The 20,406-nt window shown below is 40.4% G+C and overlaps 1 protein-coding gene across 1 annotated transcript in view; it reads left to right on the top strand.

Moving 5' to 3' along the window:
- Positions 1-12,843, top strand: part of PRMT3 (protein arginine methyltransferase 3) — a 52,966-nt gene extending 40,123 nt beyond the window's left edge. Inside the window, exons 13-15 of the mRNA XM_050336338.1 lie at positions 3,422-3,472; positions 3,666-3,753; positions 12,216-12,843. Of these exons, the coding sequence (XP_050192295.1) occupies positions 3,422-3,472; positions 3,666-3,753; positions 12,216-12,325 (249 nt within the window). The 3' untranslated portion in view covers positions 12,326-12,843. The remainder of the gene's footprint in view (positions 1-3,421; positions 3,473-3,665; positions 3,754-12,215) is intronic.
- The last annotated feature ends 7,563 nt before the right edge of the window (positions 12,844-20,406 follow it).

Below are 20,406 nucleotides of genomic sequence, written 5' to 3'. Positions count from 1 at the left end.
CCAAAACTGTGCACAGGATTTGAGGTGCAGCCTCACTGGTGCTGAGTGCGGAGGGTTGGTCACTGCCCTGGTCCTGCTGGATTTAACTTCATTCCCCACCGCTTTTTGGGCTCTGCCCTCCAGCTGGTGTTGTATTCAGTGAAGAACACACTCAGTCCAAGCCTGGAGCAGCCAGTTGCTCCAACTGCTTTTATTCTTCTACAGAATCAATCACCTGGCAGGTTTTAGGAAGGCCCAGGTGTGCTCTTTGTAATGAGTCTGTGGATATCTGTGTGGCTGGCTTTGAGATCCCTTAGGCTTGGGGCAGGTCAGATATGACAGAACAGCTCAAAAGCACGAAAGATCTCAACACACCAGCAGTATAATTAAAAATTGAAGCATTGCTCAGTGTTTGGATGAGCACAGGAATGTACAGAAGCTACAGAGAGCTGCTGAATTTAATAATGCCTGTAGGGTGTCTGTTCAGAAATAAAACTGAACTTACTTCACGATAATATTCCGTAATTTGGATAAATTGAATACCTTTCAAAGAGGTGTTACTGGCAGGGGAACACATGTAATCTTAGCACGTGAAACCTTCCATGTGAAATCAAAAAGAGGAAAAGAAGAAGGTAGTTAATGTAGGCTGGAGTTACTGGGAGGCTTTAGCATAGAATTGAGCTTACCCTTGTTCCCTTGGTATCTGCAAAGAACTGTGTTTCTGTTGAACTGCAGGTTTAAACTTTTTTTAGTTTCTTGTTTTTACGGGGTCAGCCACAGGCTGGGTGCATCAAAGTGGGATGTATTTATTCTGTGCCTTTTCACTCTCTGTACTTTCTCACCTGCAGATGGGTTGTTAGAATAGCTGTTGTAGGGAACACTAACTACTGAGTTTGGTGTTAGATTTCTTGCTTTCCCAAAGGTTTAAAATATGAGGGAGATAATACGTGGAGATTAAACTTAGTGTTGGTAAGCGATGGCAGGCTGCCTGAAAATGTTTGTTGAAAGCAAATTGCACAGTTGTAACCAATTTCACAAAGAAAATCATCAAACCAAGTGTTTGGTTCTTTTAGGTGGCTCCAAACCATTTTGAAAATGTATTCGTGAAAGATCCTCATTAGAGTTCTCAATTGCAGTACGTGTTCTTACAGTTAGTTTTCAAAACATCATTCAAACTCTCTCCTCTATGTATTTAACTTAAAATATCTAATTTCTGCTTTGCTGTGTAGGACTTTGTAGGTTGCCTGTTGACACAACTCACTGGAGGGCCTGTTTTGATTTTGGGATGCCTCCACTGCCCAGTTTTAACTGACAGAAATTTAGGAAATGCCTGGTGCTGTTCACAGGAACTTGAGGAATAATATTTTCCTGTATTTTCTTTCTTTTGGCTCAACACTTATTTCAGTATTCAATACTGAGGAACGTTATCCATTTTAGAACATAACAAAAAGAAATTAATGTATCAGTGTAAACTCTTGCTCTGTCATCCCTGGACCTCTGATTAGGGTGGTCTTTGTGATGTGTGATAATTACTGTTACTGCCTCTTGATTTGGTACTCCAAGTCAGTGTTTGGGGTTATTTCAGATCGGGAACCATTGTTACTGTAAAGAATGAAGTGGTTATTTATCCGAGTCATTTACAGAAGATACAAATCCTGTTTCCCTGAACACAGGAGGCAGCAGGGAACAGTTTTGCTTGTAACTGAGTTTCTCTTCAACGTGAACTTGTCCCCAGAAAATAGTAGGGTGGGGAAGTTTTCTCAGGGTAACAGGTGGGGTGTTTCTGTTACCTCTTTTACCAAGTGTATAGATGCTTGGCTGTGGTCTGTCTACTTGGAGCTTTTAGTTTTTTGATCCAAGATGTGGCTTGATTGTCTTGTTTTCTCTGGAGACCACATTTTTTTTCTCCTTGATGTGTTTTTGTTGTCACAGCCTTGTTTTCCTGCAGTGATCTTATCTTAGGTCTTATTTGTAAGCATACCAGAAGTATTGACCCGATGACTGAAAAATATTTTTATGACTTTGTAGATCTCTGACTGATGTCCAGAAGACATTGTGCATCAGTAAAAGTAGTCTGATGGGTCAATAAAATTTTGTCAAAACCTTTTCAATCTTTACTCAAAAACTCACATTAGAGGCAAGGCTGTAATTCACTTGGGAATGAGATTCTCAGCATTGAGTGATAGGACTTTACTGAGGGACTGGAAGAGTCACTGTTTACACTCTCTGATGCTCATTTGTCATGGAGGTCTGTTGGTGTCTCCACAGTTGTGTTTTTAAGTCTTTGGCCATGCTGGAATTTGGAACTTAGCAGGATTCTCTGGAGTGCTCTTGGTTGAAAAGCTATCACAGGTGCTCTAGCACTGGTTTACTGCTTTAACACAGTGTATTCTCCACTGTGTTGTGGAAATCTGTTCTGGATTTAGACTGGAGAGGAAAAAACCAGAGTGGCCGAGCTATTATTCAGATCAAATATTTCATAATGATGAAGCCCTAATTCTGTAAGCATGTTTGACTTCCTTTTTCCTTCACGACCTACGTGTGAATCTGTGTGAAGGGCATGCTACAGGACTCATGCTTTTAACTATTTAACTCTTCAGAACAACCACTTTCCTAATCTTGGGAGTAGGAGAGAAATACTGGTGCAGTGGGAAGGAGGTTATAGTAGGTGATTTCCAGGGGGCACAGGCTTTGCCATCGTTGAATTGGTACATATTTTGTTTGAGTGCAGTACAGCTGACCTGGGGAGAGTCCCTCCCTCCCATGACAGGGATGCAGGGAGTCCCCAGCTGAGTAACTTTAACACAGCTGTGTCACTGCAGTGACTCAAAAGCTCCATTCTGGGTCATTTCTCCAGGCTGACATGTGATAGAAAAGCACAGCTGCCTTGGGCCTGGGGGCTGAGGTGCTTTAGCCTTTCTCATTTGACAGCAGAAAGCAAATAAAGGTGAGCATGGACAGGATTTCAGGGGTGAAACCGGAGTGGGTGCTCTTCTATTAGCATCTTCCAGTTGTTTATTGGAATACTTTGGATTTCTGGAACTCTCACAAGGCGCTTTTTTTTTTTTTTTTTTTTGGTCAAAAAAGCAGTCCAGCATTAAAAAACTTTGTAACTAAAAGTGTGGGTACACTGCTTTGTATGTGAATATTTTGTATCCATTAGATATTGGAAGGAATTCTTCCCTGTGAGGGTGGTGAGGCCCTGGCACAGGTTACCCAGAGAAACTGTGGCTGCCCCATCCCTGGAAGTGTTTCAAAACCATGTTAGATGGGACTTAGAGCAACCTGGGATAGTGGAAGGTGTCCCTGCCCATGGCATTTATTGGAATTTCTACTCCTTAATAAATGTATACATAAATCATAGATTTTTTTCTTGAGTGTCACTATTATTCCTTTACCATATTTACATTTTCCTCTTCTTTTTTTTTTTTTTTTTTTATAGGCAGTTGCTGGTTACTTTGATATATTTTTTGAGAAGAACTGTCAGAACAAGGTGAGTATTTGGGGTTATGCATTTTAATGAGAGATGAGCATGGTGTGTTTTTTTCCCTGCCTCAAGGTGCTTGGCAGAGAATCTGTTTTGCTGTAGCAAAGACTTCATATGCGTGTGTGTTTGGAAAATGATTGATGTGGTGTGATATCAAAAAGGTTGTTCTTAATCAAACTCTTGAACTCTTCTGTTGCAGGTCTCGTTTTCAACTGGTCCCCAGTGTACCAAAACACACTGGAAACAGACTGTTTTTCTCCTGGAGAAACCAATTCCTGTAGAAGCAGGTATATTTAAATTCAGTGCTGGTGCAGCAATGGTTGTGTTACACTGCTGTTACCATTACATTTACACCTGAAATACTTTAAAAAAAACTACCTTAGTGTTGAAAAGAACTAATAAATAAGTCTTTCAGCTGCTGTTGAAGACATTTTTTTTTGTCTCAGCAAACACTGCTTTCAACAGTCTCTTTTGTGTAACATTGCTAATATTCCAAAGTATCAAATTTGCCAAGTGATTGCACAGTATTTTTTTTTTTAGTACTCCTGAACTGTGCTGTATTTGTTGAATGCATCTTGAATGTATGCATGGCTTGTACCTGCCACTGTGGGGTTCCTCTGTAAACTGAGAACAATTTTAAAGAACTCACAGGCATGAACTTGATCCATTTGAAGTATCGAATGTGTTAGTTTGATACACTGTAAATTTTTATAAGATGGTTAAGTCCTGTAATAAGTTTCACCTGGAATTTGATGCAAGTAGAAAGGTTTTTGTTGTCATAAGGGATAATGTAAAATTCAGGTGATAAATTGTTTTAAAGGTAAGGTTTTGAAGACTGAAATGATGCTTGTTAGTGGTTTTAATTAATTCTATTTGGAAAGTCTTAAATGTACATTTTTATACCACTAGTCAAATATTTCTTGCTTTATAGGCACAAGTATATTCATGACCATCAGAGAATAGCAGGTCAAGAATTAAAAGTCTTGGTCTTGTATTCCTATAGAACTTTCTTGCAGACTCTCCATAGTCTTTTTATGATCAAAGGAAGTGGTTACATTTTTATGCTGTTACTTTATTTTTGTCCACTTAGCAACTAGATATTTACTCACCACTGTTGAACTCTTACCCAGTGGTGGATTAGTCATCTTTGAGGGCCATTTTTCTTTACAGACCAGCAGGACCAATGAAGGAACTCAGACTGGGGCTCATTTCTGCTGGTTGGTTAACAAACTCATGGTAATGCATGGCCCTGACCTGAACAGATGATAAAAAAATCAGACATATTGGGGAGGAAAACGTACAAAAAGTTACGTGGCTGCTGCCATTGACCACTTGAGTTCAAAAAGCTTAGAGGTGCTACAGAGAAGTATTGACACAGATGGAATATTGTCTCTTTTTAACATGCCTGATGATCAATATACAGTGGTGAGAGCAGCATCTGCACTCAGTTGAGCTGCTTTTACAGTTGCCTCTTGGAGCTGTCAGCCATGGCAACTTCTTACCAGGAGCTTCCTTCCTAAAGGCCCTGTGGTCAGTGTTATCTGACAAATCATTTCTGCCTTCCACGCTTCGACTTCCTATTCCTAAATAATTTTCATCCACGGTTTCTTCGGCCCTGGCACTTCTTGGGATGCCACCTGTGCCTCAGTGCATTTGTACCTGGCTTGAGTCCCCTTCAGATTCTCTCTCTAGGCAAGGCAGAGTGAGGTCTCTTTTGCTGCTGCTCATTACATTTCAATGTCACGGAGTGCAAAGTGAATTTTTTTTTTTTTTTAAAGCGCGATGACATTTGTTAAAATATGCATATTGCATAGATCATTTGACATTTACCAAAGGTGTGAAATTACTGGGAGGTGGTGCCTCAAACCCAGATCTCTAGTCTAGGTGCGGTGACTTTCTGAAGACAACTGCAGGAACAGTGTGCTTTGAAGCAGTGAGCACAACCCAGCTGACCTTCAGAATCACTTGTGCCGTAACTCTTTTCCTTTTATTATTATTAGTTCATATTTCTTGAAATTATTCCCGTAAGAAATCTTGTTACAGCTGTGTTTCTCTTTCTTTCTACCTCACCCCTTCTCTGTGTAATTATTTCAGTTCCCCTTTCCCACCCTTTTACCCATTGTCTGGTTTTATATCTTATATAAAATTATCACTTAAATCTGGGATTGTCTACCTATTGCTTCTAGTGTTAGGATTCTGAGAGAGACTCTTGGTGTAACTCCCTTTTCTTTTTTAATCCCAGTTTTAATTTCTGTGGGATATTTGGTACTCACAGATGACACAGACTCATCAGGGTGGAAGGTACTTTCTGATACAGGAGTCTTAATTTTGATGATTTTCTTGGAAAACCATTCCCTCTGACATTGATCCTTCTCCTTGTTCCAAAAATCTCTTTCCCTTTAAGACGTGTTGGAAGTGCAGATTTCCCTATTTTTCTTCTTTATATTTTTTTCCTTGTCAGAACAGTGACTTGAATATTCATCTTGATAATTTGTGGTGAACCATATATTTTATTTCCTCGGTCTTTCCATTTTTTCAGCTGAACAAACTGTTCAAACTTACTTTGCAGTATACTTAATTTATATTTATATTTGCGCTTCCAGCTGTTTCTTATCTGCCACTTGTTAATGAACCAGCAGCACTTGTTACTATTTTTGCTGTGCATTGCATCAGCGTGGCAAGTTGAACTGAGCTCCACTCCAATTTTGGGGAAACTTTCTGTCTTCAAATGGACTTTTCTCAGTGCAAGTTAGTTAACAGAAGACCAAAGTAACTGAATTAGATTAAAAACATTTGCACCATTTGAACATTTCAGCCTTTACATCCAATCCCTCTGCTTACCAGTATTCATCAACCCTCAGTATAAATTCTTATCATCAGAAATACATGTATGGCAATGGGAGAAACAGCAGAGAAGATGCACTTGTGACTAAATGTGTTCATAGAATCATTTAGGTTGGAAAAAGTCCTTTAGGATTGAGTTCAGATGCTAACCCAGCACTTCCAGGACCACCACGTCATTATCTGCCACAGCTGGGTGGCTTGTTCCGATGCTCCACAGCCCTTTCCGTGAAGGAATTATTCCAGATGTCCAGTCTAAACCTCCCTTGGTGCAACTTGAGGCCATTTCTTCTCGTCCTGTGGCTTGTTACCTGCGAGGGGGGACCAACTCCCACCTGGCTACAACCTCCTTTTGGGGAGTTGCAGAGAGTGACAAGGTACCCCCTGAACCTTCTTTGCTCCAGGCTGAGCCCCCCAGCCCCCTCAGCCAATTCTGATCTCCCTTGTGCTCCTTTCCCAGCTCCATTCCCTTCTCTGGACATGCTCCAACCTTTTCATGTATTGAATCCAAATCCAAACAGGATTGGAGGAGTGATTTCATCAGTGAACAGGGGATGGTCACTCCCTTAGTCCTCTGGCCACACTGTTGCTGATCCAAGCCAGAATGACAAGCTCTTTTATTTTTTTTTTTTCAGTAAATAAATAGAAATAATACAATTTGAGTCTTGCAATAATCTGACCAGTGTACCCATGGTGGCATTTGCTTTTAGCATTTTAATAGGTTGTGAAAGGGAATTTGACGGATATAAAATGCATTTTAAAAGTTTTCTTGTTTTGAAAGCATCTTTCAGACAGGGCAGTGGCTGTTTTTCCCCAGTAAAGAAAAATGATTCCCTCAGAGTTTTAATTCCGAGTAAAACAGTAAGGCTGACTAAAAGTCTCTATCAGATGCTTTATAGCTTTTGGGGCTGTGCCTGGAGTGGTTATAAAGCCCTGATTGTATTTGGATTTGCTCTGTAAAAGAAGTTGAGCTTACAGATATCTGAACCTGTTGGGTATTTAACTGGAAAATGCTCTTTTTGCCGTGGCAAAATTGTTTTGTTCTGCAGTGTGAACCAGCTAATTTTCTCAGCTCTTTGATGCCAGGTTATTTGTTGTAAAAATAGATCTATTCTCTCAGCCATAAAAAAAAAAAAGACTGAATGTTTTGAGCCATTCTAATGATGAACAGAATCAAGCAACTGCAAGCCAAAGGATGGGTCTTGCAGCTTTATGTGAGTGGGGGGTATCCACGCTTTGGAAAACTGGTTTTCCTCCTCACAAACTGTGACAAGAGACTTGGAACTGAGGTACAATCAAGTAGAACAAAACAGCATCGGCCTGTTGGGTGTGTTTGAACTGCTTAGCAACCAGTAAAATTAAAGAAACTGGAGAAAGAAGCCATATATTTTATTGCCAGACCAACTGGGTTTTCTCGGACAAACAGTATTGTGTTGTAGATTCCATACAGACTACAAGGCTTCTCTTAGCAGCCCTTTTAATAGCTTGGGCTAAAGAACAGTCTTTATTTGGAAGATTGAAATGAGATGCCGAAGCAGTATCTTTTTTCTTATTAATGGTCCAAAAATGATGTTATTAATGGTCTCCTCCTTTTATTGTTTGTTGAAATATTCCTGCTAAGTAAACAAAACATTGCATCATTCTCATCTGGTTGTCCCAAGAATTTACTAAATAAATAAAATGCTTACAGAAATTATTTTAGAGGGCCCACAGAATCTTTTCAGTGCGTTAAGTGAAAACCCAGATCTGTATGCAGGCAGATTCTATTAGCAGTAAAACAGCATATTGTCAGCGTTTCGTGTTCTTGATATTGCCTTGCAGTGAAAATAAAACCTGGATTTGTTTTTCTGTGGTGCTAAAAGGGGCTAGCACAGCGAAGCTAAGCAGAACTCACATGACTAAGCCCCTGCAAAATCCTTGATTATCTTTAACTCCCCCGTCTCCGTAATTGGAAAGCTGTTTGTAAATTTACAGGCTTGGAAAGCTGATTTGTCTACCTAGATAGCATTATTAAAAGTAGGAAAACAGCACTGGCACGATTAATCTGTCTGAATGTTTTGATCCTATACTGAAATACTTCAGTACTGTGCATCCCAGTTGGATAATTTGGTGCCTAATTAAGATTTTAGTGTCTGTTTTTTCCTGTCTACAGCTGCAACATGGTGTCTATAGAATGCTGTCACTTGTTTATTTATAAGTGGCACCTCCAAAAATGATGCTTGGCTTTTAAAATCTGGTAAATATGAAAACTTGCATTTTGAGGTCACACTAAATCTGGCATGTCATACGCTGCATTTTTTAAAACCAACAGCTTAAAATTATCCTGCTGACTTCTCCAAAACATTTCTAAGTGTGTGTTTCGGGCACTAAATTGAATCTCTTCCCATGGCTGTTCTATCTCACTGAAAAGATAATAGATATTCTGTATCTAGACAGGGAAGCTTGGATAGGCTTCTGGTGCTGTTTTGTGTGCATCCCTCTGCAAGGTCTGCTGCTGCAAGGAACGTGACAATTTGTTACAAAACTCTTCTGAGAATATACTCAAAGGATGAACTGGAAAAGCAGAACCTCAGCGTAGTTTCAGAAGAGGGTGAACAGTGATATGTAACAGAAGGGAGCTGGCAAACAGCTGCCCAGTTTATGGAAGTGGCCAACCAGGAAAAAGGGTATCACAGATCAGATGGGTAACACCAAAATGCTGCTCAGAACAGAAACTGCTCGTTGGATCACACTGGGCTGGAGATTCAGGAGAAGCGGCCAAAATGGGAAGCTGACACTCTTGTGCAGAGCTGCCTGCAGTTTAAGAAGGTGAATTGGGAAGATTAAGGATAAGTTACTGAGTTTAAGGGAAGTGCTCTTGGTCCCCCCACAAACTATTTCAGTTTTTCCTTTTCATGAGATAGATGGGATATGGAAACCACTTTCTAACCATTTCTTTGTGAGCAATGCTTTTGAGACCTGCTGTTTTTTCTGCTGTGTGCTAGACCTCAGTGTGGGTCCAGTTAATCTAAACTAGAGTGGAAAACTTAATCATGTTTTAATTGTCAGCCTCCAACAGGGACAACCTTATTGTGAAGAGTGGTGTCATGTCTTCCTGTTTGGTGGCTGTGAAGGAACGTGTGACTACCACTAAGTGGTTCTTTACAGTGTAGGGGCTTTGTAAAGATACTTTTCACCAGCAGTTCAGTAGTTAGGGTGTTTTTAGCCTAACTGCAGTTTTCTAGCAGCTCTCTTTGAAACAGTTCCAGTGAGCTCTTTCTGTGTTCGAAGAGGGAAGAGACACCAAGTTGTACTGAAAGGCAGAGCAGTTCCTCACGTTGCAAGCTCATTGCCATGGGTCATTTCATGCTGTGAGTAGATGTTATGGATGTGTACACAGGGGAGACCGTGTGGAATCTTTGAGTTTGATCAAATCCTTTCTACACTGAAAAAAAAACACATCATTTGCTGGGCCTGAGCACTCTCAGTGATGGGGCTTTCGCACTGAGAAGTGCCTGGTGGGCTCACAGACTGCAGGCCTGCCCTGGGTGTGATTGTATTGCACAAACACAAGTGACAGGTGCCATTGCTTACAGTTCTGCTGATGGTAATAACCTGATCTGAGTTTGAGCACATGTCCAGGGTGTTCTCTAGAGCCCATAATCAAATGTGGGTTCTTTTTGACAGTGAGTCAGTATGGACACAGGGGTGTGTTTTCTCCTGTGCTAGCGAGCTGATGCAGCACTTCTGCTGAATTCTTCTGCTTTTTCTGTTTGGGGACAAATTTCAGGCCTCCCCAAGGGATAATAAAAATGCAGGAGGCGGGGGGGGGGAATTGTAATGGATTCAGTTTTGTCCTAATCAAACTGCAGTGGCACTGTGTGGTTTTACTTGCATCCAACTGAGCGTGATAAGAGCAAGGTGATGCAGCTGAGTCCCAGTCCCAGCTTCCTCCAGGCAGCTCCTAGGACAGCAGAGTGGGGGGAGAAACATCCGTCATTTTCTATCTACATGACATTGATTAATTGGTCAGAACTGGCTCTCTGTTACTGGGTTGCACTGCTGTTGTTTGCCTTCAGCCCTCGGAGAAGGCTTGTTCAGAAAGGCAGGTTTAAATGTGGTTACCACGCGAGGAAAACTGAACGGGATGCTTTGTTTTCATTAACTGCCCCTGCAAACGGAATCTGAGGGTGCTGTTCTGTGAAGCCAGCTATAATTTATGGAGTTATATTTAAATTTTTGCTTGGATTATAGTATTTTGTGTTTTTAATTGGAAGATTGAAAGTATGGATTAATTTCTATCATGGAATTTTGGGTCCCAGAGGCTCTTTAAGCCTTACTGAATTGTTATCACAGGATATTAAAATAAATCAAGTAAATCATTTTGTAGCAGTTTTGAAAATCTATATGTTCAAACTGGGTTAAAATTCCTACCTGAAATGAAGCTATAATGCCCTTTGATTTTTTATCCTTGTCCTTCTGTCTGGCAAATCTCTGTTTAAATAATCTGTGAAACTATTTTCACAGTTCTTTGCAGATTACACCGTGTTATGTCAGTCCTTTGACTCCTAATAACAAAACTGCACAGGAATTATAGTGGAATCTCCAACTAACATTTAAATGATTTAAAAATAATTATCAAAGAATGTGGGTTTTTTCTGTATTTTGGTACCACAGTCATTCTTGTTGATGAGCTTTCTTTGATATTTATACTGCAGCCTTTGACAAAATATCCTCAATTTATAATGTGCACCTTCTGTCAGTTCACTGTTTGGGGATGTGACTGAGAATTGAGCCTAAATGGAGAACTCTCAAATCCTTCCCAGATTTGAAACCAGCTTAGTTTTGAAATTGCTGTTTGTTTTCATTTTTTTTGCAATAAGCTTTTTAGCAGAACATTAACACTGGCTTTTAACATCCCAGGAGGTAGTGAACAGCTGGGAAATACTTTGGATCCAGTGAGATAGAAAAGTAGTAACAGTAGGTGTGGCTGGTGTGAGGGATGAAAAGGAATGGGGCAAAGGAAGCCTGATGGAAGAATAACACAGAACCGCTGCTGTAGAGTGGGATCGTGCCCTCCTGTAGTGTTTTTGGTGCATTCATCTGTTTGGATGTAGTTCTTGTGGGTTTAAAACGATGGTTTGAAGAGGCTCAGTAGGGGGCTTCCTAAATGTACAAATTTACAAATGTGTGTGTTTGTGTTTTGTTACGCTGTATATTGCTAAATTTGCAAATATACCTTAAATTGATGGTGTGTATGTATATATATATATAGAGAGAGAGAGTTATATATATAAATTGAAGGTATGTGTGTATATATATATATATATATATATATAAATAAGGACTGAAAATAAATTCAGATTATTTACTTTTCCTTCTGTGTGAAAGCATTTGCTCCGGGTGTAACTGAAGGACATACCTATCAGGTGTTATGGTCAAGAGAGCCTGACACTCTGTAAAACAAAACTTGCAATTAATAATGTCTGTACTTGAAATGCCATGAAGGTTTCTGTTAGTATTTCCTGCCAGACAAAAACATCACCCAGTTAGAGCTTAAGTGAGATGCAGCACAAATGCAAACCACAAGGCGTATACAGCAGGAATGGGGTTTTGTGGTTACGTGGTTTCCCTCCAGGTTGGTTGATATGGTTTTCCCCAATCACAAGGGCAATATTTGGCATATCAGCTCGTTGGGTGGGCCACCTGAGAAGTGAGGCATCCAGCAGAAGTCAGCACCTCACCAGGCTTTCACTGCAGTTTGTTGTCAAGGCCGTTGCTTAGGGCTTTGAAAACTTTAGGGAAACCTTTGCAGCCTTTTTAATCCTGATTAATTTGGAGCACCTTCTCGTGCAACGTGTGCGTCTTTGGTGTTACTGTGTGTGAATTCAGTGCAGTAACCACAATAATTTCCTTTTTGCTGTTGCAGGGGAGGCCCTGAGAGGGAAGATCACAGTCCGCAAAAACAGAAAGGATCCCCGGTCCCTCTTCATAACCCTTTCAGTGAAGGACACGCAGCAGACCTACAGCCTCCAGTGAACACCCTGGGCACGTAACTCTGGGAGGTGTTAAAGTCAAATAACTGTTTTTAAATGGCAAGCTCTTGGATTTGTGTGTGTGTGTGTGTGCATGCACACGCACAGGGATGTGAAAAACTCGCCTGGACTTCAGAGAGCACTGTTTGGATGCTTTTTCCTGATTCTGCTGCTTCACTTCTGCGAGGAAGGCAAAGAAAGATGGGTTTGGGTTACGCGAGACTGCTGGGTGAGAAAAATGAGTGTGAAGTCTTGCTGTGAGGAACAATAAATATGATCTCTCAATATTGTCTTATTCTTCCGCTGGTAAAATCCTTGCATGGTATTTTTTTTTATGAAAGAAGAAGCTAAATCATGTGCCAGTGCACCTCAGCAGTATCAGGAAAATCCTAATGGGACTAATTTTGGAATTCCAGCTGCAGGATTGCAGCACCAAAGACCGTATTTTTATTACACTTCTGGAATTAAAAAGTTGTACGCAGTTACATTTATCTAAATAAATGAACCCAGTATGATATCGAATGCAGTTGCCGGTTTTCTGTGTAATTGGAAATTCTCCTGTTTATCCAGTGATGGCTCATTTAGTTGTGCCTACAGGTTTTTTTCTGTACTAGCCTATTGGGGCATAGGTGGATGGAAGTGCGTGTTTTAGCAGCTTTAGGAAAAATACTGCAAGTAAAAAGCAGTTGCTGAAAGGGTGGATTTGGTTTGGCTTCTTAGAGAAACACTCTGGACAGCCAAGGGTTGACTGTTCAAGGGAGGAGGGGTTTCATGAAGATGTTCATTCCTGTGTGAAAACTGCTTTCATTTTGGGTGGTCTTGTTCAACTTGAACATCTTTATACTTCTGCAGATTTTATGTTTGTATAAGTGTTGCCACAGTAGGCAAGAAAGGAAGAAAATTGCAAAGGGAGAGCAGTGCAAAGCCCTGGAGAGATTTTATGTAGCCCTCAGCAGCAGGGCTGAAACTGGAAAAAAAGAAGGTTGAAAAATGCGTGCAAGAAAAAAGTAAGTGCTGTTGTAAAATAAATAAATAAGAACTAAAATAACGAGCTGTGTAAAGAACAAAGGATTTGCCATCATTTAACCAGAAGGAAAATGTCCTGAAAAGACTAATTAATGTAAAGCCTGAGGGAGGGTCGTTTGATGAAGGCTTTGGAATTTCAAAGCAATTTAAATATACAAGTGGACATTGATCTAATAGCCAGTGTCTCACAGCATCCTGTGGAAGCAACCCATCAATTTTAGGTGGCTTTTTTTCAACCTAGCAGTTGAATAATATGGGATTCACCTGACAGCACAATCAGTGATTTACATTTCCTGATTGTAACTCTTTAAGAATTAAATGTCATAGGAAATGTGATCAATAAATACTCTCTTAAAGGGATTCTAACGATTGAGGGAGAAAAGTGGAAAGTAAATGCTTAAGAGTAGAAATGCCCTTGAACTTGTCCAGTGAGAGATAGTAACGCTTCATTCAAAATGTGATCCTTTATTCTGAGGCACGTGGGCAGTGTGGCCAAAGATGCAAATGACCTGCAACTGAATTAAAAATAAACAAATAAACCGGTGTGACAGTGGCTGGACAGGTCAGTTGTACGTTCTGCACAGTTCATGGAAACATTTCTTTCTCCAGGTGATGGTAACAACTCATCTTCCAGCTGCCTCTGCTGCAGGCACATTCCAGGTCGTGGCATCGGGTACTTCCTCTGCAGACCTGTTTGAGAAGTGGCTACAACTCACTGCTGTGGAAAATCATCCTTACCTTGGGTATTCTCTTCCCAGGGAGGGGGGTGAAGACACTGATGCAGATTTATCCACATTGGATGTTTTTGTGGTCTCTGTGTGGCAGTGCTGGCTGTGTGGAGATGCACAGGCAGAGCTGTGCTTCATCACACACATTTCCAGCCCTTCTGCTCATCTTTGCAACTTCTCTTTTTCTCTGTCCTGGAGTTACAAACCCCTAACCCACCTGCCAAATCCTCTTTAAATTCCCTTTGTGATACGATGATAAAGCCCAGTTGTAGTTGTAGAAAATCTGTTTGTCAGTCATTGGTGTATAGGTTTTTTAAAATACTTTGTAGCGACTGGGATAGTCACAATTTCAGACCTAAATTTATTACTTCAAGTGTGTGCTCCTGTATTCAAAAAAGAAACAAGAAAGTAAATTGTAGAAAACCTGAATTTCACTTGTCATCTGACAGCATTTGTCTGTTAGACCAGCTCATATAAATTGAGCTGCTCATCTCACAGGATTTATTTTTTTAGCAGCAACACCTTATGTGACAAAGTCTTTATTTTTCCCTTTTCCTGGCTAAAAAATAGCAAAATGATATATTTTTTGGGTTAGATCTCCCTAAGTTTGCAATTCAAATGTGGCAGTTCTTTATCTGCCTCTCTTAGAGGTCTCTTTTCTCCTGTTTCTTCCCTCTCCTTCTGTGTGGTGGGTTGACCCTGGCTGCATGCCAGGTACCCACCAAAACTGCCCTCTCCCAAAAGACTGAATTATCTTTAATATCCCATAATTATTTCTACACTTTATTGAATGGGAAATCATTTAGAAAAAAAAGCTGGTTTGGCTAAGAATAGTTTGGTGTTTGTTTGTTTGTTTGTTTTAATTGGGAAGGTCTGTTTCTTGCAATGCTTAATAATGAAGTCCAGCAGTTCTGAAGAACGTTGAACGGACAGAAGTTTTTAATGTTTAATCCAACAGTTAACCTTTTTCTCAAGGAGTATTCTTAACTAGCAGTTATCAATCTCTATTCCTTCTTAAGTAATTTACGTTATACTTAGCCCAAGGTCAGATGTGTTAAAATTGGCTAGTGATTCATTTAAGTTCTGTTAATATTCAGATAAAAACTGAAGGTTGGCCTGTCTTCTCCTTGCAAATCTGTGCCCAGAGTCTGGATACTTGAAGATTAATAACCCACCTGAAAAGAGTATGGATGTGCCCACAGCTCCACTTCTTATTTAGATGTTAATGACATGTTGTTTGGTTGTGATTGATTTTTTTTTTTTAAATCTTGTCTTCTGCAGTGCTTTTAAATGTTTAGCTAAGCTGTAAAACTATCTCCCTGCTCCCACCCATCAGAGAGCAGCTAAGCAAGACAGACAAACTTGGAAGCTTCTGGTCCTTTGCTGCTGAATGTCCCTTCAGTGGGCATCATGCTGGGGTCTCTTAATAGGATTTTTGTGTGTACACCTCAGTCTGACCTCCTAAATTCTGTCCTGTGGGGTGTGCTGTAATGAGACAGATCCAGATAAAAGCAAAACCTCAATTTCAATAAAGCTCTACAGAGGATTCAGAAAGCTGGTTTGGGAGATAGAGTTGCTAACTTGAAAAGGTAAGCTGCTAGCGAGGTTTTAAGACTTTTATTTCAAGGATGTTCCTCTGCTCTCTTGTTTAATAGTGCCTGAAGTTCCCTGTAGTAATGACTCTGAGCATTTTCTGTGCCTGGTTTCAATTATTTGAAGGAAAAAAATTGCAGCAGCGTGTCTTCACCGAGGTTAGTGGAATGACACAGCCTGGCTCTGACTGTCTGGCTGGAAGAGGAGGGAGGGGGAGTTGGAAGATGAAGAGCTGAAAGTAAAGGCTTGTACGAAGACTAAAGTGACGATGATCTTATTTTTAGAGGACAGGTTTAGAGGTGCGATCTGCTACCGCTTTTACAGCGTGGATTGACTGCGTAACAACGGCACTTAAGGGTTTTCAGAGACAACCAAAAATAAAGTCGTGGGCGTGTCTCTGAATATACAAACTTACAAAGAAATGAGGTTTTATGTTATCCTGTTTATCCAGGCGTTTGGCAGATAATAATGCTGGTGAAGTAGTGACATCTCATTAAAAGACAGATACCACCTTACATGAAAAGGCACTGCAGACAAATTTGCAGAAGGGCTTACGTGATTAAATAGGTGTAGAAAACCATCCAGTTTGAATTACTTTTATACAGGTGGACTGGAACCTGAAGATGGTTCAGTTTTCCAGGTTTAGTAAAAGTTTAAACACCTACTGCTTGGTATACTTTTTTTATCTTCTATGAAATTCATAGGTAGATAATTAACTTCACAGGGAAAAGCAGCATTTTTAATGGTATTGTTGAGCAGCAAAGACAGAAGGGTCAAGGAGAAGCCTCGCTGCTGGTGAGGTGCTATGCACGTAGAAATTAAGTTTTGTTAATAGAATATTTAAAAAGGTCGTGCTTTTCCAGCTCATGGGTCTGTAAGTAACTGCCTGTTCCCTGATGTGTACCAACTGGCTCTGAATCTTTATCTACTTTGCTAATTCTCGTATATCAAAATAGAAACAAACTTCGTTTCTATGCCTTTCTGAATGGCAAGAGGGTTACTCAGTTCTGGGAGTTACTGATGCCTCCAGGTTCCAGCACTCTGAACTCCTTGGTGATAAATGAAAAAGGCTCATCCCACAGAAAAACTGTACCATGAAACAATCAACTTACAGATTTGTAACATTTCTATTGCTGTTCCTGTAACAATTAGCCAAAGCAAAATAAAAGACTCTTAATGACAGTGATAACAAATTAAAGAGGAATAAAGCTTACTCAACATGTTAATTCTATTTTCCACTTGGGTACTACTCAAAACATCAGTGTAAGCAGAGTGAGAGCAAATATGTCCCATGGAAAGCAAACTAACCAGAGTTGGGCTTTCACAAGTGAGAGCTACAACCCCAATAAAATTACTCTCCTTGGATTCAATTGGCAGATGCTAAAACAATCCTGCTTTAGAGGGTGGTCTGAGAGGTTTTTCAAATTATTTTGTTTTCTTCCATGGAGAGCCAGGTGAAGCTGGGAATGTGCATGACCACTCTGCCATCTTGATACGTGTCATGGCCTACACAAAATAAGGAATGGATTTTTTTCCAGAGAGAGTTGCATTAACTGAGAGAGTTCACCAGAGTAATGTGCAGTGAGGAGCAAGGCTGTGGGTGATTCAAGTACCCACATTTGGGAAGTTACCATTGGTAAATCCCATCTCATGGACATAAGGCCATGCTACCAGAGTATGATCTGTGCCACTCATGCTCCTCTTGGTATTACTACCCCTGGCTTCACTTTTGTTCCACTTGATAGTCATAGTATGTATTATATATATAATTAATGACCTAGATTTAAAAAAAAATATAAAAAATCTAAAAATTGACACAGTTGATCCAGTATTATCCATTTGCTTAGCTCTTTAGTACCATCACACTCTAGTAACTGCTGTTTGCAGTAGTTTTCATTATAAAGTTAATCTTGCTAAGAATTAACAGCTTTTGCTTGTGTTTCCCTGAGCGTTGCAGATTGCCTGGATGAAAGAAGGAGTTCTAGGGGTGGCAGGAGAGGAAGGTGAGCTGGTGGGAGGCACCCCAGAAGACTACAGGTCCTGGGTGGCACATACCACGAAGAGCTCCCTTGAAGGAGTGTTGATCCACTTTGGGTAATGATGGTTTAGGTAATTAAGCCTGAAATACAAGTAAGATTCAGTAAGTAGAATTGAATTTTGATTTAACCTTCTGATGGGTTATGCAAAGGGAAGAGCACTGAAAAGAGGGAATTTCTTAATAATATTGACTCCTGTCACAACGCTGGACATTCTTGAAGCGAAGTCTACTCAAGTGGAAAATTGGATGTGAGGAGCAGGAGGACTTCTCTGTGACTCAGATGTTAAACTGTGCTGTACTGCTTGCTTGGGAATTCATACAAAGCCTTACACTGAGAAGAAGAAGCAGTGGAAAGTTAGGTTTTCTGCCTCCTGTTATAACTGCACTGATGTTAATTTTGAGACCATTGTGTAGACCCCAAAATGGATTTAGCTTAGAGAGTCACAGATATTACTGTGTTGTGTCCCTAGAGGTAGAAATAATGCTCTTGCAGTTGGTTTGCATGTGATTTTGACCACCTTTAGGGTATCAGATGACAATGACCCCAGCCTCGCTGGGGATGGGTATCCCCAATCTTTTTTTATTTGTCACCTGGAACAAACCACTGTCTTTTGCAAATGACAGCAAATTGCAGCAGGAAAGGCACTGCCAGGAAGGAAAACAAAGGGTTTTGTTGAAATGGACACATTGCCAGAGAAGCTTAGTATTGTAAATACTATATGCTGTTTGAGGTAAAAATGGCAAGCCCCTTCTTTAACTATCAAACCATTAAGCTCTGATCAAAATTTTCTGAAGTGACAAGTGATTTGATTTGATTTTATTACTTATTGCTCTGATGAAACTGAGATTTATCTTTTTACAAAAGTTTACCTTCCTGAAAAACCTTTGTAGTGCCTTAAGCAAAAGGTAGTTTAAGATTGTTTTCTCTAAAACAGACCTCCTGAGTATTTTTTTCTGTGGAATAAGTTGATCTATGTTTTAATATTTAAAAGGTGTCATGCTTTTTCTCATCTTTCTATATTAAAAAACCACAAAAACACAAGCAGATGACACGTGCTATGAAAGAGGGAGTAAATACTCAATTTTCATGACTTTCAAGTTGCCTTTTAATCCATTATTTTGGTCAACTCTCAAGTTAAAATCTGTATGTGGCACCTGGGTAAGGAATACACCATGGAGTTAGGGTTGTGGTTGAACCCATTCCTTAATGGAATTTTGTGCTTTTCACACAAAACTATTTTTCTGAATCAGATGTTTCACACCTGACTTACTCATCCAAATGACAGTTAATTACTTTTGAAGTAATTGAGACATTGCAGGAGGAAAATGGGTAAGAGAGCTGTCAGCAGGAAAACCTTCACAAAATTAACATCGTAAGATCACCTGGAACAGGTTGCCCAGAAAAGCTGAGGATTCCCCATCCCTGGAAGGGTTCAAGGCCAGGTTGGACATGGGTCTTTGAGCAACCTGGTCTAGTGGAAGGTGTCCCTGCCCATGGCAGGGGGTTGGAACTGGACTATCTTTAGGGTCCCTTCTGGTGCAGACTGTTCTATGACTCTGTGATCTTGCAGTCTTGCTTTTGTAGTTGCCATCTGAAAACATTGCTTGAGTCAGTGGAACAAGCCAGGAATGGCTGATTGGTTACAACAGTGTCACCATTTCTCTGCTCACGTGCATTTATTCCCCACAAGAAATTGTCGTGGTAGTCCACAGGAGTTGGGAAAAGACGATCAATAAACTTATGGGAGAGTTTGTTAGGTTTTTAATAAAGCACTTCTCTCTGAGATGCCTGCCAGGATGTGGCTGCTTCTCCTGAGTTCTGCCATTGCTCCTCTGGGGCCACTCTGTGCTTGAACGTTCTCAATAACCTCCTGTATTTGTCCCTCACGTTACAGCACCGTGAGCAAAGTGGAAACCTTGCCTGTTAGTCACCATGGCCAGCTAATACATTATCAGCGGAGTAAACCTTGTTTTCAACAGGTCATTGCCAGTCAATCTCTTTTTCAGCATATTCTGTTGTTGCTAGATGTGCATTTAAAACACTGAAGTGTACTGATGCTTTGGAAGAGGACAAATACATATTTTCAAATCTCCCTGCCCATCTGCCTTCACTGTTTGATGTGGGCAGCTCTCGTTATCTGGGGAGGAGGGGAAATGGTCCAGCATCAAACTTTGAGTTGTTAGATGTGTACTATGCATTAAGCAAAACTTCACCAGTCTCTTTGAGAAGGTGGTGTGGTGGAGAACCAGAGGGGCTGGGGAACTGGGTAGATCTATCATGTGCCCTTTTTGCACAAAATGTTTTAAATACAGGTTCTCTTTCTGGAGTACCTCACCTCTACCTGCTCTTCTCTGTCTTCCATAAAGAACAAAAACTTAGATGGAGCGAGCCAAGTGTCATTTACCTTTTCTCTAGAGATGAAGCTACCTTGAGGAGAGGGATGCATAAGCCTAGCTGGTAACAAGAGCATAGATGGTAGGAAAAGTTAATAAAAGGCACTTGGTATGGTAATTATCTCAAAGCAGCGTGAGGTTTAAAAAAAACATCACCAGATCCTACTGCATTTTCCTGTGCTTCACAGAAGCCTCAGCAGGTCATATTTTTTTTTCTGCAGTCTGTTGCAGCTCACACTGAAGCTATTTTTCATGCTCAGTAGCGTGGAAACAGAAGGGAGAGTATGAGGTATCACCTGGAGGATT

The sequence above is a fragment of the Myiozetetes cayanensis genome, unplaced genomic scaffold, assembly GCF_022539395.1.
Source record: "Myiozetetes cayanensis isolate MyiCay16 unplaced genomic scaffold, myiCay2020 scf6-25, whole genome shotgun sequence".
NCBI classification, from domain to species: domain Eukaryota; kingdom Metazoa; phylum Chordata; class Aves; order Passeriformes; family Tyrannidae; genus Myiozetetes; species Myiozetetes cayanensis.
Note: the sequence above shows the minus strand (reverse complement) of the source record. Positions and strands in the feature narration are given on the sequence as shown.